Source organism: Ceratotherium simum, chromosome 1 (genome assembly GCF_057802395.1).
Source record: "Ceratotherium simum simum isolate JZ-2026a chromosome 1, ASM5780239v1, whole genome shotgun sequence".
In the NCBI taxonomy this organism is placed as follows: domain Eukaryota; kingdom Metazoa; phylum Chordata; class Mammalia; order Perissodactyla; family Rhinocerotidae; genus Ceratotherium; species Ceratotherium simum.
In genome coordinates this window covers 90,694,262-90,721,239 of record NC_141900.1, presented here as the reverse complement: position 1 = coordinate 90,721,239, position 26,978 = coordinate 90,694,262, and the positions used below count along the sequence as shown (strand labels likewise).

Below are 26,978 nucleotides of genomic sequence, written 5' to 3'. Positions count from 1 at the left end.
ATTTCAACACAATTATGTTTTCTATAAAAGAAATGATTAAAGAGTTCTTGAAACTGAATTCAAGTCCAATGTTTCTTTTTTTACTTCAGACATATATGTTTTCTATTAGATTCCAACTCTAGGGATCTGAAATAATTATCACTGAGAAAGGTTTAAGACATACATAAATTAATACGACCAGATAGATTACAAAATTTTAAACTCTTTGAGGACTGTATTTGATAACTACTTGCATCCCTCATACTTAGTCATTGAGGATACTTAAATAAAGGCAAAATAATTTTTCTGGTATATTGTTTATATATATTATATATATATATTATATATATATATATATATATATATAATATATATATAATCTTACCTGGTTGGCTGTGACTTTTTTCTTTGCCAAGTAACTTTCTATTCTATCAGCACTATGTATTGAGCATGTGTGCAGTTATAAACAATGACCTAGGAACAGGTGAAATGAATGTTGCAAAATCTGATAGCTGTTGAATCTAGGTGATGGGTATATGGTAGTCAATGTAGAACTGTATTATTCTCTGTACTTAAGTGTATGTTCAAACATTTTCATAATAAAATTTTTTTAAAAGAATGTCCTTAGATAGCATGCATGTTCCCAAGCATATTTTATGGAACACTCATCCCAAGAACTATTCCATTAAAAAGTTTGAGAAGCAGTGTGTGTGTGACAGAGAGAGAGAGAGAGACAATTCATCTTGGCATATTGAAAATGTACAGTACAGAAACAACTTTAACTTATAGTCATCAAAATTATTTGAACCTTTCATACCCCCCCAAAAATCTCTAATTAGTGTCTATACTTCAAGGAATTACAGTTCCGTAATGGGTATTAAAACTTCAATGTACTTAATACAGAAAATAATAAATACATGAAGGTCTAGCTCCTTGAATAAAAATAGTTAAAACCTACACTTTGACTACCTTCTGGAGATTACCACTCTCAAACCTTGCTTCAAACATCAAAGTATTGTCACAGTTATCCACAGGCTGCTTCAGGGGTGTTCGGTTGCCCCCAACTCGGGAATACACAAAACAAGGCTCTTTGTAAACTGATGAGAAAAGAAGACCACAAAGATATTAAACCATGTCTAAAATATACAGGCTATTCTGCAAAGAGTTTGGGGCTACAGTACAAGTATAAAGTGTCACTAAGGATTTTAAATTTTTTTTTTTTGTGAGCAAGACCAGCCCTGAGCTAACATCCAATGCCAATCCTCCTCTTTTTTGCTGAGGAAGACTGGCCCTGGGCTAACATCCATGCCCATCTTCCTCTACTTTATATGCGATGCCGCCACAGCATGGCTTAACAAGCGGTGCGTCGGTGCGCACCCGGGATCTGAATCAGTGAACCCCGGGCCGCCGCAGTGGAGCGCGCGCACTTAACTGCTTGCACCACCAGGCCGGCCCCAGGATTTTAAATTTTAAAGTAATTCGACACTAACATGTAGATTTATGTTGACGTAAGAAAGACTAAGAGTATTTAGACTAGAAAAGCAATGCCTAAAATAAATTCATGTATTTCTCACATTAAATATACTTATTCCACTTTTGGTTATTATGAAGTAATTGGTCCCAAACTTGCCCTTTCACTGTAAATAACGATAAAACTGGACAAAAAAATATGAGCTATTTTCATACATTTGGACAACACATAGACCAGAACTATATAGGGTTCTTGAAAGAGGATAAATACATGAGGTGAGCCCATGTTTAAACTTGGCTTTCTTCCTGGGAGTACTTTCTAACTACATCTTAGGAAAGTAGCACTTAAGAACAGCATAATAGTCTTGCTGAGCTGAGGAGGCAAGACTGTTTCTTGGGGCTGCTGAAATTTGTGAGGCAGGACACCAGAGAGAAGAAAGCTACATAGAGGGAGGGCCTCAGCAGTCTACATGATGGTTCCCCAATCCTTGGGTGAGGGCTTGGCTGTACAAGCACAGAATAGGACTAATCAAGATAGGAAAGAGTGCTACTGAGGGGCTGAGACATCAGAGAACATACAATTCTAAGATATACTGGAATTCTAACCTATCCAGAATGGAAAGACTTCACTGAGCACCCTAGGCATTCAACTGTGACTCCAAAAAGGCTGCACACTGGGCATAAGAACCACATTCAAAAGTAAGGGCCATGACCTAGGACAAGGGACAAAAATGAAAATAGACTTGCCCTTATAAAAAAAATAAAACCAAGCCTGAAAGAAGCAAAATAATCTGTCAGCAATTTAGCTGCCTTCCAGAAAAAAATTCAACATAGTTTTTAAGAAGAACATAATACAGACTCCTACAACATATCTTTCACAATGTCCTGCATATGATTAAAAAAAATTAAGAAGCATGAAGAGAAGCAGGAAAAATGTGATCCATGTTCAAACACACACACACACACACACACACACATATTCAACAGACCCCAAGATAACCCAGATGTTGGGATTAACAAAGGACTTTGAATACAGTCACACACCATATTATAACATTTCGTTCAACGACGGACTGCATATATGATGGTGATCCTATAAGATTAGTATATATAGCCTAGGTGTGTAGTAGGCTATAGCATCTAGGTTTGTGCAAATACACTCTAGGATGTTGGCACAATGACAAAATTGCCTAAGGACACATTTCTCAGAATGTATCCCCATCATTAAGCAACACATGACTGTATATGTTAAAAGACAAATGAAAAGACAGAGACAACGAACAGATTAAGTAATCTCAAAAAAAGAAATGGAAACTATAAAAAAGAACCAAGTGGAAATTCTAGAAATAAAAAGTACAATAACTGAAATGAAAGATTTACTATATGGGCTCATGAGAAATTGAAGATTTCAAAGAAGGACTCAGTGAAATGAAAAACAAATAAATACAAATTATCCAAACTTAAGGACAGAGAAGGAAAACAATGAAAAAAGATCCAGCGACATGTGGGGCATAGCTAGAAATTCAAAATATGTGTAATAGGAATTTCAAAGGACAGAAGAGAAAGAATAGTATGGAAAAAGTATGTGAAGAAATAATGGCTGAAAATTTCTCAAATTTGGAAAAGCACCCCCACCCTATTAACCTATGAATCCAAGAAGTTCAGCAAACTCCAAGCAAGATAAACATAAAGATAACTAAATCTAGGCAGATCATAGTCAAATTGCCGAAAACAGCCAGAGAGAAAAGGACACATCATCTATAGGGAACAATTATATAAATTATGGTTGATTTTTTATTAAAGATGACAGATGTCATAAGACAATGGAACAATACCTTTAAAGAAAAAATTTTTTAAAGAAAAAAATGTCAACCCAGAATTCTATATACCTGGTTGTTTGGGGACTTCCCTCTCCTACAGCTACAGGTTTGGAAACCATTCTGTCCTCTTACACTTTCAGGCCTAGAAGACATAATGTTTCTGCTCTGTTGATAGTCCTATGTTGCTTCGCCATCCTTGTTAGTCTCCTTTAACTGTGTCCACACTTTTGTAAGTTATACTTACATTAAACTTTCTTACGTTGCTCCAAGTATGCCATCCAATTCCTAACAAGACCCTGACTGACTCACCTCAACTATCTTAATTTTTCATCAGACCTCATTTAAGTTATGTGTGGAAGTTCTAAGGCAGGTTAGTCACGTAAATATTTGAAATCAAATTTAAAAAATCAGAGGTGCTTCTCTCACTCCAGTTGTTTAAAAATATGTGAATATATGATTCCTAGAACTGCTTACCATATGGAAAAAAGTCCACATGAATTTCTCTGGTTTGCCAGCCTTTTAAATAAAATACATATGTTCCCTGGAAGTTATCTTTCATGTATACTCTAAGATATAGAATTCTGATAGCAAAATTGTGCAGGAATCCCATACTTCCTCATAGTGGTGCTTTAGGAGCAGCACAGCTTCGGATATAGGCTGAGATGTCTATGTTTGATTATTAGCACACTATTATTAGCACACTATCATAAAGCAGCTATGAGATTTTGCATGACTAAAACTCTCAAAGTGCAAATATTGATCTTCCATGTTAAGAACACTTTTCTGAGATATAATCTTAGACGTTATTTGCAATGTGGTGTATTTTCCTCTTTTAAAGATGACAATCCCAAGAAATGCATCAAACTGGCATGAAATGAAGAGACCACCCCTGCATGAACGTGACCTATCCATAGAGAGGGGCACAATAGTTGTAAAGAACTCCACTGGATTTATCTCAGAAAACTGATGTGATGCATAATTCCTTCTCAATATAACTTTCCCTTCTAATGGCCAATATGATGTTTTATTTTTTTTATTTTTTTTTTATTTATTTATTTTTTTTTATTTTTCCCCCCAAAGCCGCAGTGGATAGTTGTATGTTGTAGCTGCACATCCTTCTAGTTGCTGTATGCGGGACTCGGCCTCAGGATGAACGGAGAAGTGGTGCCTCGATGCGCACCCGGGATCCGAACCCGGGCCACCAGCATCGCAGCGCGCGCACTTAACCACCAAGCCACAGGGCCGGCCCTGATGTTTTATTTTAAAGTAACTTTGCATAAACTGCAGTTCACCTTCAAGAATATAATTAGCGCTAAATTAACATTCGGATCAATATGTAATCAAACATCTGGATGGGGACAGGGACTTCCTGGTAATCTGCAATTTACACTATAAACAGCAAAACAAATATAACTAAGAGAATAATCCAAATTATATTTTATAGCAACATGTCTCATTATGTACCAACCATCTTCAGCTAGATAAACCACAGTATCTTCCTTGGAGTTTGGATAAAGAGGTTCCATCTCCAGGCCTGTTGGGAGGTATAATGGCTCAGGATAAGAAGGAGTCCAATCTGGAAAAAGAGAGAAAATATTATTTGAATATGATTTTGAAATAAAATTGAAAAATTATATGATATATTTTCAAATTATTCATTGATAGATCTAGGCTAAAATTGTTTTATGTGGGGCTGGATTTTACCAAGGGTTCACTGGAAGTAATAACCAACATTGTCACCTGGTAACAAAACCCATAATATTTCATTTGCACCTTGTTCTAAATTATTATGGTGAGTAGTTCATGATTATTTTGTGTCATTATAGATTTTATACTGATGTTTCTATTTCTCCTGAGCACCTGATGCCTTTTTGACCCACCTCTGGGAATCTTGCTCTGCCTTTTATTCTCCTTTCCCCTGCATCTTCAGCCTTTTGCTTGATAATGGTCATCCCCTAGGCTTATAAACATGTTCAGTTTTCTTTCTCCCCAAAGGAAGCCTATCCTTGGATCCTCACCTTCTTCCTTAGCTATACCAGCTTTCCTTCTCTTCATTATTTTTAGAACCAAATTACTTAAACATGCTCAAATGCATAACTTACCTGTGACCAAATTTTTGACCATGATCTATTTGATTGGAAAAAAATGATTTCACAGCCCAACTACTCTAGCTATTCCCACTTTTTAGCGGGATGAGAATTTGGTGATGACTCATTCTCCTATTTCTCTTTTAGCATTGGCTGATGTGTGCCAGACTATGCTTCTCTCTGGGAATAAATATGCTCCAATAGAGGCAGCCAGCCCCCTGGTCCCAAATACATTCCTTGGAACAGTTAAAAAAAAAAAAAGAATTTGATGATGAGAAAAAAGTATTACTGGACAAACACACACTTGGGGGATTATGTGTACAATTGCTTTGGCAACAGATGTGTATTTGTCATAATGAATAGGGTCAAGTCTAGCTACAGAAAAAGCAGAAACTAGAATACTGATGCAAATATGCACATTGTAGGGTTAACTGAACAACACACAACTAAGTAAACTGATGATAAAGCAAATTATAACTAAAAAGTGAGACTCACATTAGTTGAAAATCTTAAGCAACTCAAACCAAAACTAATCATGAGCTGATAACATAGCATTGATTCTGAATATTTTGGGAATTTCAGCTATGTTCCTTTGTGCATGCTTATTGTCAAAAGTTGCATGACAGCCAGACTTCCAGTTAAAGGCATAGGAATTTCATTAATCTGTTTATGCTCTTATTTAACGTTTTTTTTTTTTTTGTGAGGAAGATTAGCCCTGAGCTAACATCCAATGCCAATCCTCCTCTTTTTCTTGAGGAAGACTGGCCCTGGGCTAATATCTGAGCCCATCTTCCTCCACTTTATATGGGACACCGCCACAGCATGGCTTGACAATTGGTGCGTCAGTGCTCGACCGGGATCCGAACCTGCGAACCCCAGGCCACCACAGCGTAGCGCATGCACTTAACCGCTGTGACATTGGGCCGGCCCCTTTTTTTTTTTCATTTTGTGAGGAAAATCAGCCCTGAGCTAACATCCATGCCAATCCTCCTCTTTTTGCTGAGGAAGACTGGCCCTGAGCTAACATCTGTGCTGATCTTCCTCCACTTTATGTGGGACACCGCCACAGCATGGCCTGACAAGCAGTGCGTCAGTGCGCACCCAGGATCCAAACCCAGCCGCCAGCAGCGGAGCGCACGCACTTAACCGCTACGCCACGGGGCTGGCCCCATGCTCTTATTTAACTATTTATTAATAAATAGTCCTTATTGTAAAGAAATATGAAACTCTATCATTAGAACTGGAGAAAGACCTTGTGCAATAGGGTCAAGTCTGCAGCTTATCAAAGTACCCTTACTGAGGACCACGTTTTGAGAATCAGCCTTAACCCACTGCAATCCAGCTTTTGCTCTTTCCAGTCCTGTACCCATTGTTCCATGAAAACCGTTCTTGGAGTTGTATTTGAAACAGAATAGGCACTCAGTTAAATGTCTATAGATTAAATGGATGGATGAATGGATGGTTGAACAACTCAGATGGGGTTCTCATGCACATAGTCCTTAAATTTAAATGATGTATACTGACCCATTGCCATAAATGCTTTATGTCTGGCAATATCTTCATTGCAAAGAAGCTGCTCTAGAGTAGGATTGCTTAAGCAGAGTTTTGGGATGGAAATGGAAGTATTTCTAGATTTTCTGAGAAGTAATTCACATTAAAGAATTTCATCTGTAATGGACTTTAACATGAACATAGATCTGATAAAGACACTTCTTTAACACTATCCAGTGTTAGCTTTTGCAGGTGTCATGAAGTCAAGTAGGCAGGCAAGTTCTATACTCTTTTACAATCTTCCCATTATCAGAATCTCCTGCCACCCTTGTTGATTTCTTCTATCCAAAAATATTACTTAAAGGTGGTGGTTATCACTGTCCCAAGAGAACACAGATGTTTATGCATAACAAATGTGCTGTTTCCCAGTTTTTTCAAAGCTGCAAACTATTGAGGTACCTAAACAGCACTGCATTCTTTTGAATTCTCCTTGGGTTAAAGTCATGTCCCCAGAAGAAGAATGGAGAATGCACTTAGCATTTACCATGTCTCATGAGCACCAAATCAGTCCTATTTGGGCCATTATGTCTCATGGACCACCTGGTGAAGTTTTTTACTTTGGCTTTTAGCTCCTTTCTCCATAAGCCTTAGGTCTGGCTTGAGGGGCCAATACTTGAGAAAACACCATGCCCTCAGTTCTATACCATACATTTCATTTTGTTTTAAGGAAAAAAACAAAAAACAAAAAACTCTCATGCCAAAGAAGACTCCTTGAGGCTCTAACCACCAGGAAAGCAGACAGCCTAGAAATGTCTGAAAATAGATTATATTGAAGTTGCAACCCCTGTACAAAATAAGTTTAGAATGTGACTCTTCTAAGACTAGTAAATATTTTAAAGTGTTTCTTTGTTTGGTGGTTTCCCTCCTTTACTGATTAACTTGTGTTCAGTTCCAATCTGTAAATAATGCTGTTCTTGGTAACAAAAGAATATTGGTTTCTCAGAAAGTCAATAAATGCCTATTTAGAAAGTGTCTTCACGATGGTAAATCCAAATCTGTGGAAGACATTTATTTATACTATATCTGTCATCCTTTTATGAAGAAAAACATCATAAAAATTAACAGGTCCAGCACTGATTCAACCATTTGCAGCACTGATTTAAAAGCCTAAGCAGATGACAAGGGATATTCCATCTTCTATATCTCTTTTTTCACTTGGACGCCATAAGACTTTTTACATGCCCTCAAGTTCACCTTTGATTGATCCCACTTTTCAATGATTATACATAGTATATGCAAGTGATCTTATAAAATGGATGTCCAAGAGTCATGGAAAATTCCAGGAGCAATACAACTTCTCAATTAAAGGTGCTTAATTTACAATGCTTTTGATAAGTAATTATTTTTTAGTAAACAACATGTTTATTGCATAAAAATTTTAAAGTATACCTTAAGCAAAAAGAAAAAATATCCATAATCTCATTACACAGAGATAAACATGAACATTTTGATTTGTAGCTTTTCAGGCTTTCTCTCTTTCGATTATCCAGTGAAGATGCTTTTAGCTGCAAGTAACAAAAATTCTCGATGCAAACTGGCTTAAACAATAAGAAAATTTATTATCTCACATATCTAGAAATCCAGAAGCAGAGTGGATTCAAGGTCTGGTACAATCGGTGGCTCAGTGGTCATCTAAGGCACAGTTTCTTTATGTCTCTCCACTTTTTTATCCTCTACTTTGAGGTCATCCTTAGGCTAGATCCCTTATGGCTGTAAAATGGGAATAATGTGGCTACCAGTAGAACAGTGTCATGTACTAACTGACTTAGACTAATTGATGGATTAGGTGGATTAGGTGGAATTGTTCCTTGGGAATCAATCACAATGTCTTCTTCATGTATATGACATCATTCTATATATAGTGATCATCAATTTGTTTTTCCCACCCTACTTAACTAAATATCTTAGAGATTTTCCTTTGTTAATACACATAAATCGCCCTCATTCTTTAACAGCTGTGTGGTGTTAAATGGATTGCCACTATTTGACCACTGATGGACATTATAGTTATTTCTTTATTGATGGATATTTTGGTTGTTTCTAATAGTTTATTTATACTGCAATGAATATCCTTATAATATGCCGCTATTCATGTGTTTGAATGTCTTTAGGTTAGATATCTACAAGTAGAAATGCTAAATAAAAGAACATGTGAATTTTACATCTTGATATATAAAGCGATATATATTGCCCTTAAAAAAGAGTATAGCAATCTCATTTATACCTTTGTGCAATTTCTTTGAGGATACCTTTTATCACTTTAGGTTACAAAGTTATTTCATTTTTTCCCCCTCTCTTAAAAGCAAAAGGAGCCTGTTTGGCTCTCAGAGGAATTAACCTAATGTCTGTGTACAAATGGAGTATCATTGGCTATCCCCGTAAACTTCATCTGAGACTACTTTAGAAAAATCTGTTCACAATCTCCTATAACTACGGTCATGTGTTGTATAAAGACGTTTAGGTCAACGACGGACTGCATATACGATGGTGGTCCCGTAAGATTAGTATCATATAGCTTAGGTGTGTAATAGGCTATTCCATCTAGGTTTGTGTAAGCACACTCTATGATGTTCACATAATGACGAAATCACCTAACGACACATTTCTCAGAACATATCCCCATCATTAAGTGACGTATGACCATATAGCATTTTATTAAAAGAAATTCTTTGGGTATTGATTAGAAAAGGTGTTCCTTTCTAATAATTTATGTTCCACTTTTCAGTGGTGAACAAAAGCTTCAAAATAGGTGATGGGCCTCATTTGGCCCATGGGTCATAGTTTATTACTACAGAGCCTGGACTCCTAGCTATTTTGGTACATGAATTAGTTGGCTTTTGCTACATAAGAAACCTCCCCAAAACTTAATGACATAAAATAATAGTCATTTATTTATCTCAGCTAAGCGGTTCTTCTGGTATTGGTTAGGTTCACTATATATCTTGATCAGCTGCAGGTTTGGCTGGGGGTTGGCTGATCTGGGATAACCTCAGCTCATCTCTGCTTCACTCTCATTATCCAGCAGGCTAGCTAGAAATTGTTCCAGGGTGACTGAACAGGGTTTAAGAGAAAGCAGAAGTGTACAAAGACTCAAGGCCTAGGTCAACACTGGCATGCTATCACTTACGCCACACTCTACTTGGCTAAAGCAAGTCACAAGGCCATCCCAGATTCAAGGGGTAGGGAAACAGAGTATACCTCTTGATGGAAGGAGATTCAAAATGACCTTCCAAAGGGTGTGGATACATGGATGGAGGTTTCTGGCTACTTTTTAAATTGAGTAAAATTTACATATTACATACAATGCAATGTACAGATCTTAATTGTATGGTTCAATGAGTTTTGACAAATATAGATATGTATATATATTTTCCTTTATTAAAAGAAGAAACAAACTGCCAACCTTTTTTCAAAGTGGTTGTACAATTTTACACTTCCACCAACAATATATTAGAGTTCCAGTTGTTCTACATTCTAATATTTGGAGTTGTCAGCCTTTTAAAATTTAAAAATTTCTTGCCATCCCAGTGTAAAGTAGTATTTCATTGTGGTTTTAATTTTCATTTCCCATGTTAAACATTTTTCCATAGGCTTAACAGCCAATATATGTCTTCCTTTGAGCAATGTCTGTTCCAGTCTTTTGCTCATTTTTTTAATTAGGTTTTTTTCTTTTTATTATTGATTTGTAGGAATTCTTCTTATATTCTGCATACAAGTCCTTTGTCAGATATGTGTTTGAGATATTTTTTTAGATTGTGGCTTGCCTTTTCATTTTATCAACTGTCTTTTGATGAGAAGTTTTAAACTTTGATGAAGCCAAATTTATAAATATTTCATTGTTCTTTTTTTCTTTCTGGGTCCTCTCTAAGGAAGTGTTGCCTTATCCTATGATTATGAAGATACTGTCCTATGTTTTCTTCTAGAAGCTTTATAATGTTGTTTTCTTCTAGAAGCTTTATAATGTTAACTTTTATATTTAGGTCTACGATCTATCTTGAATTAATTTTTTGTGTATTGAGTAAGATAGAGGTCAAGGTTTATTTTTTTCTACATGGACACCAGGTTCTTACAGCACCAATTATTGTAGAGACTTTCCTTATTCCCACTGCATTGCTTCAGTGTTTTGTCAAAAATCATTTGGTCATAAATATGTTGGCTTATTCCTAGAGTCTCTATTCTGTTGCACTGATGTATTTATCTATCCTTTTTTGCCAATTATTTGTGCTCATTTTTAAAATCTACCAAAACATACTTCTATCCATAGCTCACATGACCAGAAACAAACCAAATGTTTAAACTAAATGTTTATTAGGAATTATACTTATAAGAAGTACAAAAATAAAGAAATATAGCTCAGTGATTTATCGTAGAGCAAATACCACTTAGGTCAAGAAATATTACATTGCCAGCACCTCAGGTGCCCCACTTATGCCCTCTTCCATCACTAGTTCCTCCCTTCCCTTGAAAGGTAACCATTAGCCTTACTATAATGCAATCACTTCCTTATTTTCCTTTATAATTTCACAACCCAAGTATTCACATATATGCATATATATAATATATAGTTTATATCTACATAACTATAGATATGAAACTATAGTTTTGTTTTGCCTATTTTTGAACTTTACATAAATCAAATTACATAGTATGTATTCCTCTCTGCCTTCTTTCACATATTTGTGAAATCAATCCGTCTTGTGGCATGTTGTCATTTTCATTGCTATATAACACATTACTACATAAAAATGCTACAATTTATTTATCCATCTCTACTTATAATGGACACTTGGGTTGTTTCAGTTTGGGGCTATTATGAACAAGGGTGTTATGAAAAGCTTTACACATGTTCCTTGGAGTACATGTGCCCACATTTTTCTTGGGTATATACCTTGCAGTGAGAATTCCTGATTGTGGGGCATGTATAGCTTCAATTTTAGTAGATAATGCAAAGCTGTCATCCAAAGTGGTTATACCAATGTATACACCCACCAGCAGGTTTGAAGATTGCTCCACATTCTCACCATTGCTTGCTATAAGCTAAAATTTAGTCTCCTATAACTTGTATGAAACAGTACTCAGCCTTATTAAGAAACAGGGAAATGAAAATTAAAACCACAGTGAGATAGATATCACTTTATAATAAAGTTGAGTACCATTTTGTATGCTTATTGGCCATTTGGATATCCTTTTTTGTAAAGTGCCTATTCAAGTCTCTTGCTCATTTTCCTATTGAGTTGTCTTTTCCTTATTACTTATAGAAATGCTTTGTAAATTCTAGATATGACCTCTTTCACAGTTATGTATTCCAAGTTGCAAATATATTCTCCTAATTTATAGCTTGCTTAGGGTTTTTTGATGTAAGAACTTTAGTTCTTAATTTTACTATAGTCAAATTTTTCAATCCTTTCCTTTATGGTTAGCATATTTTATGCTCCATTTTAGTCTTTCCCAATTCCAACATCATGAAGATATTCTCATATATTATTTTCTAAGAATTTTGTTGTTTTGACTTTCACTTTTACATCTATAATCCACTTGCAATTGACTTCTGTGTATAGTATGAAGTTGGATTGAGTCTTCTTTTTTTATATATATGGAAATCCAACTATTCCAGCACTTTTTATTGAAAAGACTATCTTTTAATTATTCTTCTGCAGTTCTATCTTTATCATAAATAAGTGTCCATTTCATCACCTCACAAATAAACCCTATACCCTTTACCTATCACTCCCTCCCCAATCCCCTAGCCCTCAAGTGCTAGACAATCATTAATCTGCTTTCTGTCTCTATATATTTTTCTATTCTGGATATTTCGTATAAACAGAATCATACAATATTTGTCCTTATGTGTCTGGCTTCTACTACTTAGCATGTTTTCAAGGTTCATCCATGTTGTAGCATGTATCAGTACTTCATTCCTTTTTATGGACAATTAATATTATATTGTGCGGATATACTACATTTTGTTTATCCATTCATCTACTAATGGACATTTGGGTTGTTTCCACCTTTTGGCTATTATGAATAATGTTGCTATATTAACAGTCACGTCAAAAATTTTTTTGGACATATGTTTTCATTTCTCTTAGGTATATACCTAGGAGTGGAACTGCTGGGTCAAATGGTAACTCTACATTTAACTTTCTGAAGAAGCCCAAACTGTTTTCCAAAGTAGCTGCACAATTTTATATTCCCATCATCAGAGTATGAGGGTTCTGATTTCTCTATATTCTCATCAACATTTATTGTTACCTGATTTTGATTCTAGTCATGCTAGTGGGTGTAAAGTGGTATCTCACTGTGGTATTAATTTGATTTCCCTGATGACTAAAGATGTTGAACATCTTTTCATGTGTTTAGTGGCCATGTTTATCTTCTTTGGAGAAATGTCTATTCAGATCCTTTGCACATTTTTCATTTGAGTTATTTGTCTTTTTACTTTGAGTCTTAAGAGTTCTATATAAGTCCTCTATCAGATTAATAGTTTGCAAATATTTCCTCCAATTCTGTGGGTTGTATTTTTACTTTCTTGATAGTTTCCTTGAAAGCAAAAAAGTTTTTAATTTTGATGAAATCCAATTTACCCAATTTGTTGTTGTTGTTGTTGTCGTGGCTTGTGCTTTTGTTGTTATAGCTAAGAAGCTATTGCCTAATCCAAGGTCATGAAGATTTACTTCTATGTTTTCTTCTAAGAGCTTTATAGTGTTGGCTCTTACATTTACATCTTGACCCATTTTGAGTTAATTTTTTATATGGTGTGAGCTAAGGGTCAAATTTCATTCACATTGCATGTGGCTATCTATCCAGTTGTCCCAGCACCATCTGCAGAAGGACTATTCTTTCACAATCACCCTTCTTGAAAATCAGTTGACCACAAACACATGGGTTTATTTCTGGACTTTCAATTCAATTCATTGATCTATATGTCTTTCTTCAAGACAGTACAACACTGTCTTGATTATTGTTAGTTTGTAGCAAGTTTTAAAATTGAGAATTGTGAGTCTCAAAAAGTCTCAAATCTTTTTAAAGATTTTTTTGCTATTCTGGGTTCCTGGAGTTTCTATATGAATTTTAGAACAAGTTTGTCAATTTCTACAAAGTAGGCAGTTAGTATTCTCTTGAGAATTGTACTGAATTTGCAGATTAATTTAGGGAGGACGGCCATTATAACAATAGTAAATCTTCTGATCCATGAACAGGGGGTGTCTTTTCATTTATTTAGATCTTTCTTTTCTTTCAACAATGCTTTGTAGTTTTCAAAGTATAAGTTTTACAACTCTTTTCTTTAATTTCTATTTTATTCTTTTGATGCTATCATAAATGGAATTGTTTCCTTAAGTACATTTTAGTATTGTTCATTATGAGTGTACAGAAATATAATTGATTTTTAAAATATTGATGTCTTTCAGCCTTGCTGAACTCATTTATTAGTTCTAATATTTGTTTTTCAGTGGATTGCTTAGGATTTTCTATATACAAGATTATGCCATTGGCAAAGAGATATTTCACTTTTTCCTTTCCAACCTAGATGTTTTTTATTTCTTTTTCTTGCCTAACCATCCTGGCTAACACCTCCATTACAATGTTGTATATAAGTGGCAAAAGTGGATATCCTTGTCTAACATTTTTCATCTTATGGCAAAAGCATCCAGTCTTTCACCATTAAGTGTAATATTAGCTGTGAGATCTCATAGATGCTCTTTATCCTATTAAGAATGTTCCCTTCTCTTACTAATTTTTTTTTTAACATAAAAGGTGTTGGATTTTTTTTTAAATGCTTTTTCTATATCTACTGAGATGATACTATGTGGTTTTTTTATTCTATTGCTATGCTGCATCACATGAGTTCATTTCATCACATCAGTTACATTAACTGATTTTTGGATGCCAAACTCACCTTGAATTTCTGGATAAATTCTACTTGGTCATGGTGTATAATTCTTTATATTTGTTTCTGGATTCAGTTTACTAGTATTTTGTTGAAGAATTTAGCATCTACATTCACAATAGATATTTATAGTCTACAGTTTTCTTGTGATGTCTTTGTCTGGTTTTGTTACCAGGGTAATACTGGTCTCATAGAAACAGCTGGGAAGTTTTCCCTCCTCTTCTATTTTTCGGAAGAGTTTGTGAAGAATTGGTAGGAAGTGTTTGGTAGAACATTAAACAGTAAATGTTTGGTAGAATTCAGCAATGAAGCTACCAGGGCTTGGGCTTTTCTTTGTGGGAAGTTGTTCTATTATCAGTTCACTCTTTTAACTTATTTTATGTTGATTTAGATTTTCTATTTCCTCTTGACTCATTTTCGTTGGTTTCTGTCTTTCCAGGCATTTGTCCATTTCAATCTAAGTTATCTAACTCATTAGCATTCCTTATTAGTCTGTATCTGGTTCTCATCTAATTTGATTATTACATCCTCTTAGTTTTCTGATACAGACTTCTCAGGACAGGTACATACATCCTCAAAGTTTAGGATACTCAAGCCTTTAAAAGAGTTTTCAATTATAGCAGCGAGTTTGTTCTGCACTTGAGTCATCTGTCACAAAGTTTTACATAACTTCTCCTTAACAAGGGTATCCAAAAGATAGGTATTCCTCCAAAAGGCTTCACAGAACATCCAAAAGTGCAGTAGTGCTAAGGAGCCACTTTATTTTGTCTTAAGTAGTTGACATCAAAGATGACTATTTCCCATAAGGCAGACTAAATGACTTTTTAAGTAATTGGCAGGATAAGCCATTTACACATGCAGCATCAAGTACTAGTTCAAGTTCACTGTTACATGAACAAAGGAACATTTAGGAGTAAAAGGTCCTGCGAAACTACAGTTGTTGCATACACTGGTAGTTGCCCTTCCAATACTCATTCTGACTTTCTTCTTATTTGTTTTTACTACCAAAAACATGACTTTATCAAGGTGGTAATGAGCTCCACTAAAAAACCTCAATTTCCCAGGTTTCCTTGTGGCTAGGAATAGCCACATAATTCAAAGCTGGCCAATGATATATAAAAAGAACACTACTGGTGAAATTTTGGGAAAGCTGTTTTCCTCACAGAAAGGGACAGAATCAGCTGGCATGCACATTTTACCCTTTGTTTTTCTTCTTCCTCTTAACAGGGTCTCTCATAAAGCAAAAGTTTTTCATTTTGATGAAATCCAATTTATCAATTTTTCATTTTATTAATCATGTTTTTGGTGTCAATCCTAAGGACATCTTGCTTAGCTCTAGATTGTGAAAATTTTCTATTTTAAAAAGTTTTATAATTTTATGCCTTACATTTAAGTCTGTGATCCATTCTGAGTTAACTTTTGTATAAAGTGCTAGAGTTCAATTGAAGTTCATTTTTTTCTTTTTTTTTTTGGCCTATGGACGTCCAACATTTATTGAAAATGCCAGCTTTCCTCCACTGAATTGCTTTTGCACCTTTGTCAAAAATCAGTTGGGCATATTTGTGTGGTTCTATTTCCAGGTTCTCTATTCTGTTCCATTGATCTATGTATAGATCACTAATACACTCCATTAATACCACAGGCCCTTGACTACTGTAGCTATATAAACAGTCTTGAAATCAGATAGGATGATTCCTCCCACTTTACACCTCTTTTCAAAATTGTTTTAGCTATTCTAGTTTGTTTACCTTTCCATATATATTTTAGAATAATCTTGTCTATATATATAAAAAAATCTTGATAGGAATTGCCTGGAACCTGTATATCAATTTGGGGAGAACTGACACCTTTACTAGATTGAGTTTTCCAATCCATGAACATGGTATATTTCTTGATTTATTTAGATTTTCTTTGATTTCTTTCTTTAGCATTGTGTAGTTTTAAGCATACAAGTGTTGTACGTGTTTTGTTAGATTTACACATAAGTATTTAAAATTTTTGAGTGATTATAATGATAATGTTCTATATTGTAGTAGGGGTTTGAATTACAAAGATGTATGCATTTGTTGAAATTCATTGATTGATACACTTAGATTCATGAATTTCATTAAATGTAAAATTTACCTCAAAAATAGAAAAGAATCATAAAGATTGAACTCTAGGTAATAAGATGGTAAAATGTTTAGAGGTGAAATGTAAGGATGTCTGCAACTTACTTTGAAATGAATAAAAAAGCAAGATGGTTTGATGGAAAGAGGGATGGATAGTTGGCTACATTTGTGATAAAGAAATACAGTAAATAATTGATAATAAGAATCTAGCTGGTGAGTTTGAGGGTTCCTGTATAATCTTTTCAACTTCTCTCTATATTTGATATTTTTCATAATAAAATATTGGTAAACAAGAAGTTAAATACAGAAAAAGATAAATCTAAATGAATCAGATATATAAAAAATTGTAAATTAATGAATTAGAAAACAGCATAACAGAACAAATATATTCAAACACTGATTCTATGAAAAAACTAACAAGATAAATCTCACTAACGTAATCAGGAGAGAAGAAAACAAGAATGCACAAATACTTAACATTAAACATGAGAACAGAGGGAAAAAATCTCACATATTCAAAGGAAATTATAACAATTACAAGAGAATACTTTGAATAAATCTATATAAGTGAAGTAAAAATTATACATGAAAAGCATTATTTTTCAAGCAAAATACAAATAACCAAAACTGTCCCTGGAATAGATAGAAAACCTAAACAGAACTAACAAAGAAGAAACAGGAGATTTACAATAAAAATAGTCTCTGTATCTCTAAAACACAATAACAAGTATGTCCAGACCATTTTAGGGGAACTCTATCAAACTTTAAAAGAATAGGTAATTACAGTATTACTTAAACAGTTTTACAACATAAAGAAAGAATTCTGGATAATATCAATACTAAAACCTAAAGAAGTATAAAAGCTAGAAAATTATAAGTTTATCTTATTTATGAATATTAAAGCAAAAGTCTTGTATAAAATATTAGCAAGCAGAATTCAACAACACACTAAAAATAATACAGAGTGACTAATTGCCGTTCATTCCAATAATACACCGCTGGTTCAACATTAAGGAACCTACTAGTATAATTCACCAAAGGAATAACTCAAATGAGAACATTATAACCCTTTCTCTCCATAGATGTTGAAAAGGCATCTAGTAAAATTTAGTAAATATTCCTGGACAAGTTTCTTAATAATGTAACATAAATGGATACTTCCTTAGTAGAATCAAAAGCACATTTATTTCAAACCAGAAGTCAACAGTTTGCTTAGAGGGAAAACACTAAAAGTATTCCCATTAAAAGAAGAAACAAGATGAATACAAAACTATTAAATATTTTTTGAAAGTACCAGTCAATGCATTCAGTCAAGAAAAAGAAGTATGAGGTATTAAAAATTGGAAACGAGGAGATTTAATTACATTACTACTAGATGATATAATTGTATAACTAGTACATATACAATAATTTAAAAATTAGAACAAGAGGTGGGTAGTTCCAAAATTAATACACAAAACTTAATAACTTTCCTCTACAAAAAAAGTTAAGAAAATAATATGTAATAAAAATTCTATCTAAAATAGCAACAAAATAAAATACCTAACAATAAAACTTAGAAAAGGTGCAGAGAAAAATTTAAAACTAAGGGAGATAAACAAAAACTAGAATAAATAGTGAGACATACCTTGTTCTTGGCTAGGAAGATACAATATTGTAAAGATGTCACTCTTCCTTAAATTAATCTATAAATGTAATGTGATCACAATAAAGTTACCAGTATTAATTTGTGGACAAGAAGGAAAGCTTATTTTAAATTCCATATTGAACTACAACTAGATAAAAGTAGCCAAGAAATTGGAAAATTAAAAAAAAAGAAAAAAAGAATGATGGGGAACTAAGTTTACCATATAACAAAATTTACAGTTTTAAAGCTATAGTAATAAAGGTTTTGAGTCATCATATAAATAGACAGGTTAATAGAATACAATTCAAAATTAGACCTAGGAGTTTAGTATATAATAATTGTGGCATTTTCAATCAGTAGACAAAAAATAACTTATTTAATAATTTTTTTAGACAAATTGGATAGACAGTTACCAGAACTGGATTGAGAGCTCACTTCTTGCATCAAAATGGATTCTTGATGGATAAAAAATTTAATCACAGAAGATACAACTTGAAAAGTGTTAAGAGAAACATGAGACTTTCAAAACCCCAAAGCCATAGAAAAACAAGTGATTACATAAAAATTAAAAATATCTGCATGATAAAGATAAAAGGTAAATGACAAACAGAAAAAAAAGTATACAACATATACCACATAGTAAGCCAAGCTCCTGAATATACAGAGAGCAGTTACAGATCAAGAAGAAAACAAAAAGTACAACCAACAACAAAATGGGCAAAAGGATTTTATCAGTTCACATGAAAAGTCAATATATGTACCTGTTGGCCGTTTGTATGTCTTCTTTGGAGAAACGTCTATTCAAGTCCTTAGCTCATTTTTCAGTCTGGTTATTAGTTTGTTTTCTATTGAGTTATACAAATTCCTTATATATATTAGAGATTGACCCCTTATCAGGTATATGGTTTGCAAACATTTTTTCCATTCCATAGGTTGTCTCATCGCTGCGTTGACTGTTTCTTTTGCTCTGCAGAAGCTTTTTAGTTTGATGTAGTCCCACTTGTCTATTTTTGCTTTTGTTGCTTGTGCTTTTGGTATCATATCCATGATATCACTGCCAAGAACAATGTTATGAAGCTTTTCCCCTATGTTTTCTTCTAGGGGTTTTACAGTTTCAGGTCTTATGTTTAAGTCTTTAATCCATTTTGAGTTGATATTTTTGTATGGTATAAGATAAGGGTTCAATTTCATTCTTTTGCATGTGGATATCTAATTTTCTCAACAAAATTTGTTGAAGAGACTATCCTTTCCCCATTGTATATTCTAGGCACTCTTGTCAAAGATCAGTTGACAGTATATGTATGGATTTATTTCTGGGCTCTCTATTCTGTTCCATTGGCCTATATGCCTGTCTTTATGCCAGTACCATACTTCAATTGCTGTATCTTTGTAATATATTTTGAAATCAGAAAGTGTGATGCATCCAGCTTTGTTCTTTCTCAAGACTGATTTGGCTATTTGTGATCTTTTGTGGTTCCAGCTAAATTTTAGAGCTGTTTTTCTGCTTCTGTAAAAAATGCCATTGGGATTTTGATCAGGATTGTACTATCAACATCACTAATCTTCAGGGAAATGTAAATCAAAGCCACAGTGAGATATCATCTCACACCTGTAAGGATGGCTAGTATCAAAAAAACAAAAGACAAGTGTTGACGAGGATATAGAGAAACCACAATTGAATTGAAATGTAAATATAAATGCACACCAGATTTTGAAGACTTAATGTAAAAAAAAAAGAATATAAAATATTTTGGATATATCTGGGTTAAATAAAATATATTTTTGAAATGAATTTCACTTGTTTCTTTTTACCTTTTTAAATGTAGCTACTAGAAAATTTAAAATTATATATATGTCTCACATTATATTTCTGTTGGAATGCACTGTTCTAAAATCAAGGTTGGCAAAGTACGTTTGCTAACGTTTGAATCCCCAAAACTGCTAAGAACATACCAATATGCTGGACTTTTTCATCAATGACCTCAAAGTTGTACGGCCACCGTGTTGCACTCAGCGGACCAGAGGAAGAGACACCATATAAATCTCGTGGTTCACGAAGACGTGGCACCCATCGGCCTAGTTGATATTCCAATAGTATCTGTGTAGTCCGGGGGAAAAATGGGTGACTAATAGAGTTGGCTGAAAAAAGATTCAAACACAATCATTAGTGAAAAGAAGGAAAACCCCAATTCCCATAATTTTTTTATATAGTTCCTTTTTTCCTGCCAACATTGTTAATTTGTGAATATTTGTGGATATTGTTATATTTTATACTTTATAGCACTTAAAAATAAAAGTACTAATGAAATTTTGTAACAATTGATCTTCATAATAGCTAATAGTTGTTGACCTCAGATACTATTAATTTATGCTCAATTCTCACTGCTACTCCAAAAACGTTTGTTTCTTGCAGCTTTTCTAGCAAACTGTCTACTGGTGAGTCTTCTTAATCACACTGAGGCAACTATTTGTCTAATGGGTTAAACATACTCTCTGACCAGAATTCCTCACCGCCTATTAAAACTATACTTTCAAAGGTCGCTAGTGAACTCTCAGTCACAACTTTTTCTCAGTACTCTCTCTAGTGCCGATGTGTGACAGAACCCCAGGAACATAACTCATATAGAATACAATGGGGTTGCCCCAAGTAGGTAGTGCAAGAGGCCCTGTCTCTTTCAATGGGATAAGTGGGGCATCAATTTGATGCTGATAATCACCCCTCCTTGAGCTCATTTCCCCTGTCTTTTATGATGTTACACTTCCTGGTTTTCTCTCTACCTTTCACTTACTTGGTTCTCCATTTGTCTCACTGACTTCTCTTACTCTTCTACCTCTGAAATGTGGCTTTTTACCTAGACTTAGTTCTCAGCTGTTTTTGTACAATAGCAGAAACACCAATTGGACTAGGAGTCAGACAAACTGAGTTCTATTCTACCACTTTGTTTCTATGTGATTTTGGTTGGTCAGTGCAGCCTCTTTGAACATAAATCTTACTATACATAAATAAGGAATAATGTTACCTTTCCTTTTTACTTCTCAGGATTGTTATATAGATCCATTTATTCAATAGACAGTTATTAAGCATCTAGTAATCCATTATGTAAACAGACCACATTTTGTCTAATTTACAGTAGGACTCACAAATGGCAAGGCAGCTCTTTGTGAATTAGGAAGTAAAATTAGATCCATACCTCATACTTCTCATAAATGTAAATTATAGAGAAATTAAATACCAAAATTCCAACAAGTACATAAAAGCATTTAAAGAAAACTTAGATGATTATATTGATGATCTTGGGGTAGGGAAGGCCTTTGTAGCTTAAACAGATATAAAAATAAAGAGCCACAAATGAATAACGATAAAGCTACCATCAAAATAATTCTAAACAATGGAAGCAATGTAAACAAGGTTAACAAAAGATTACTATGAATGAGCAATTCATAACAAGAGGAAACATAAGTAGACAAGCACATGAAATAATTCTCTATTTCTTTAGCAATCAAGGAAACGTTAGGGAAAACAGTGAGTTACCTCCTTTCTTCCAATAGATTGTCAAAATTTTAAAATGAAAAAACAACCGTGGTGGGGAGAAGTCCACAAAATAGTACTACAAATTTTCTATGATTATGGGTATAGATATGTGTATAAATACGAAGAATAAGGTCTAGAAGGATACACACCAAACTGAGAATATGATTATCTCAAAAGTGAAGATTTGTTTTAGGATGGTGGTGAAAAAACAAAATAAATAAATAAATAAAGGTCTTATCTTCAATTTCAGAATATCTGTGATAGATATGTGAATATTTAGAAGAAATAGTGTATATTTGAAAGTATAATTCTAAATTTTAAAAAATCAAGTATACCTCAAGATGCCCACATACATGTACATTTGCAAATGAATGACTTTATTAAAGAAATTCTTTATAGGTATACTTTTTTAAAGATTTACTTCCAAAACATTGCATCCATTGTAACTGGAGTCATACTGTAAATTCACTTAAAGATCTAGTTATTTAAAGAAATGCCAAGGTAAATCCTTATGTCAAGTGAAGTCCTTTATACAGTAATGACCACTTTCATTTAGTTTCATTAAAAATCAGGTTTACCTAAAACAAACCTTCAGTTTGAACTCCAAAAGATTCTTATAAAAGTGGATACATTTCTCTCTCTCTATCCAATAAAAGAATAATTCCCTATATTATTCAATCTAACTTTTTTTCTAGTTTCTTCATCTTTTTTTTCATCTACTCAAAGTCTTATCATAAAGAGAAGGGAGAATATATGGTTAAGTTCAAACCTGTTAAAAGTGCACACCGATGGATATCTTCACTTAAAAATTTCATCAAGGTATCCTCATCCTAAAACAAGAGAGTTTTAAAATATTTCTCCTTTAAAAATCAAGTTTCCAAATCCAGAATTTCTTTACATCTATTTTATTTATTTTTTATTATTATTATTTTTTTGGTGATGAAGACTAGCCCTGAGCTAACATCTGCTGCCAATCCTCCTCTTTTTGCTGAGGAAGATTGGCCCTGGCTAACATCGTGCCCATCTTCCTCTACATTATATGTGGGATGTCTGTCACAGCGTGGCTTGATAAGCAGTGTGTAGGTCCGCACCCAGGATCAGAACCTGCAAACCCCGGGCCCTGAAGTGGACCATATGAACTTAACCACTACGCCACCACTGGGCTGACCCCTACATCTATTTTAGTAATACTTAAAATTGAGTGCATGCTTTTAATCTTTAATAAACAAAAAAAAAATTAAAGGACTATTACAGGCTACTGGTCTCGAAGCACCTAACATTTCAAATATCCTGAAACCTTAAAGGTTTCATCTTTCATTCCTCTTCTTCTACAGTGTAAGGTCATATTGATGATTGTAGGGAACAAATAAAGTTTAAAGATTCTTGGTAATCTTGGCAAACAATTTAAAATACAAATAAAATTAACAAAAATAAAAAAAAGAGAAAGTAAGAAAACACAGAAAGCCACAGACTTAAAGGGTTATACATCATTTGGGGGAGCTTATTTTGGGACCTTAATTTACATACATGACAATTTATACTTTACTAAAATGTGAAGGAAATCTCTCAGAAACATGTACTAAACCAGACGAAATATTTTTAAATATAGTAGTTTTAAATATAGTAGTCTCCTCCTTATCCACAGGGGACATGTTTCAGTGGATGCCTGAAACCATGGAGAGTACTGAACCGTATATATATCAGGTTTTTTCCCTTACATACCTATGACAAAGTTTAATTTATAAATTACACACAGTAAGAGATTAACAATAACTTTAGAACAATTATAGCAATATACTGTGATAAAAGTTACGTGAATGTGGTCTCTGTCTCTTTCAGAATATCTTATTGTACTGTACTCATCCTGATGATGATGATGATGATGATGATGATGATGATGAATGTGAGGTGAATGACATACGCATTGTGACGGAGCATCCTGTGCGGGAGGGCGTGAGATTTCATCACGCTACTCAGCATGGCGAGCAATTTAAAACTTATGAATTGTTTATTTCTGGATTTTTTCCATTTAATATTTTTGGGCCATAACTGAAAACCAGGGAAAGCAAAACCACAGATATGAGGGACGACTGTATGTACTGCATTTTGTCCCCCCCCCACCTTTTCCTTCCTCCATGTCCTTTCCTTTGTTACATTAGAGCCACATTAAACTTATTTTGATAATACTCAGTAGGCTTAGAACAAAGGAGGTTTCAGTACTATGATACATATAATGATGCAACACAGTAGAATTAGTACATATAATAAGCAGACATGAATTACAAAAATAAAACTCTAATGATTTAATACACACATTTTAATAAAACTCAGAAGAATCTTAGCCAAAATATCTTCTCAAAAAAACACTGTCAATATAGTTTCTCTTTCGAGACAGGGCATACTGCACACAGTAACATCTTGGCTTTCAATCAAATTATTTCCCAACTTCAATGACAAATAATTTGAACATCCAACTGACTTTTACATCCAATTGATTTTATAATATTTTTACTGTAAATTTATATTTTATAGCACAACTTTTATCTAAAATTAAGTCAGATAAAGTTGAGAAAAACATACTGATTCATCTTCATCACTGATTGTTCTGTCTGAATAGTCTTCCTTTTCTGAATCTTCTGACATCTCTTCCAGTATTTGGTTCGAAATTTCTTTATGTAGGTAGGCTGTAAAATAATTTCTAAGAAACTTATTTGACAGTTTTCTAAGTTGAAAGTGATTATTACATTAAATGAATACCCCAAAATATATTCATTGTATTTAATTAACAGTGACAACAGCCTTCTCAAACTACTAAATTAATTAGGACACAGCTAATTAAACCTTCAATTTCAAAGAGTTGAAGAAATTTTCAATTTCTATGAGAAAGAGACAAAATCACAATAAAACACAATCAAATAAATAATTCAATTGAAAAAGGAATTTCCAGGGTACACAGCCAAATCCTGCACTTCCAATTAAATACCACACAGCAATAGCAAATTCAAAACAAGCCTAAGAAAAATTATAGTTACCTATTCAGGCAGTGAAATGCAGCAATATAGTTAAATTTTTTTTTCTGCTTAATTTTCAATTGACCAATAGACTTGACAAATAGAGCAATAGTTCAAATGACTACAATAGACTTTTCTCTTGATATTTTGGTTAACATTCTGTACATATTGTCTCTGTTCTAATATTCAGTTATATTAGTCTTACTGAAATCTCAATAGCTATCAGAAGTTTGTACTGGAGATGACCATTACCCCTACTATGCAAGTATCCTTCCAAGTGGTTAATATTAAGACAACAGAATAACAGAAATTCCTCGTTAAGATTCTATTATTTTTGAGAGACCAAAGGAATTTATCAGTTTTGAATCTACTGGTTTATGCTCTTCTCTACAAAAAGCATGTTTTCGAGCGTGGACTACCGAGAAGAAAGCCCGAGCTTCATAGCAAACAACTACAAATGCAACAGAGAAGTCTGTCCTATGGGCGACACCTTTAGTATCAAGAGACTGAAATTTCAGCCTGGGGATCACCACAATTCCCAATGTGGAAAAGTGGATTGGCATAATAAATCTTGATTCTATTTCCTTACACGAGCATATAAGGCAGGCCAACGTGCTCCCTGCCGTAGAGAAAAACCTGCGCTTCAGGAAAGCCACACACGCAGACTATGTAATGGGCCCTCCGTGTGTATCTTTCACTTCTGAAGCAGAAGAGGCAGAAGCAGGCGCGTCCACGCCGCGCCCGGACAGGTCTGTGGGCAGGCACGACGACTTTCCTGGCGGGGACAACGATTAAGCCACAATTCGTGCTGGCAAAGTCCTCCTCCCACACTCACTTCTGGGCACGGCAGTGTGGGATGGAGCTCATTTTCTGGCGCGCGGCCTTTCCACGCACGCTCGCTTCCCGCAGAGGGCGCCCCGTCTGCGATCTCTTTTCCCTCTCAGCACGTCACCGTCACCCCGGGCCAGGCCCTCGCCCCGCCCCGAGTCCTTTGGCAAGGCCAGTCGTCCCTTTTGTGCGGGGAGCAGCCGTCCTGCCCGAGATACCTAGGGTCCAGTGGCTGGAAAAACGCCGACGCAATTTAGCAGCCCCAGCTACGCCCTTCGCCAAGAGGCAGGGCCACTCGTCACCAGGGCAACAGGACCACCCTCGCGAGACTTCGGACAGCCCTCGGGAATGACCTAGCGACCAGCGCGGAGGAAAAGAGTTTTCGCGGGATTTCGGCCGGAGGAAGGGGAGAGCCCGGAGGATGACGGGAACTAGGGGCACAGGAGGAGCGGACAGAGTCTCTCAAGCTGGCGGAGGGCAGGGCGCGGAGGCTGGCGGGAAAATTTGGGAGTGCAGAAGGCGGGCCAGAGATTTGTCCCTACGGTTCTGCACGTCGCTTGTTTGCCCTGTCCGTTCTCGGAGGAGCTAGAGCAAACTGGTTAAGACTTGCCTTATTTGTACCCATAGTGAGTTGCATTTTGCACAGTTATGTGACTAATGATCTTTATTCGATTCGGAAAATGAGACACTTAAAATGCTTGATAGAGGAGTCATAGATATCCTAGGGTGAATTCTCAAAATTCTCAGCTCAGAGATTCTTTAAATATAATAGCTCACGTATTCAACACATCTTCTGGGGCACTATGCAAATCACATTATATGTATTGTCTCATCTAACTAAATGTTATCTTCCCATAACAGACTTAGACCTTATTACTCTATATCCTTATTACTCTATATCTTGATTTCCCCCTGATCTTGAACTCTGGTGGATAATTTAATATATTTGGAACAGTTTTCCAAGTATAGCTGAAAAAAAAAGTCTTTAGATGTTTGGTGCCTACATGAGGCATATGTCATAAGATTTGTAATGTAGAAATACATTACAAGCAAGTACATTACTAGCAAGTTTGA

General features: G+C 34.7%; 1 protein-coding gene across 3 annotated transcripts; it reads right to left on the bottom strand.

Annotated features, from left to right (window-relative positions):
- Window positions 1–103: 103 nt before the first annotated feature.
- Window positions 104–26,267, bottom strand: LOC147918277 (cytosolic carboxypeptidase 3-like). Of its 3 annotated transcripts, XM_087431011.1 has the most exons (6): window positions 25,912–26,267; window positions 24,646–24,763; window positions 22,835–22,895; window positions 20,487–20,672; window positions 4,738–4,845; window positions 104–1,076 (listed from the first exon to the last, which is right to left on the bottom strand). In XM_087431011.1, the coding sequence occupies exons 1-6, from the start codon at window positions 25,941–25,943 to the stop codon at window positions 934–936; spliced, it is 648 nt and encodes a 215-aa protein (XP_087287137.1). In that variant the 5' UTR covers window positions 25,944–26,267; the 3' UTR covers window positions 104–933. The 3 variants fall into 3 exon arrangements, with proteins under 3 accessions (XP_087287137.1, XP_087287144.1, XP_087287151.1); XM_087431018.1 differs by lacking the exons at window positions 104–1,076; window positions 4,738–4,845 and adding an exon at window positions 18,891–20,154 and having other exon boundaries at window positions 25,912–26,261; XM_087431025.1 differs by lacking the exons at window positions 104–1,076; window positions 4,738–4,845 and adding an exon at window positions 18,891–20,040 and having other exon boundaries at window positions 25,912–26,258.
- Window positions 26,268–26,978: the final 711 nt, after the last annotated feature.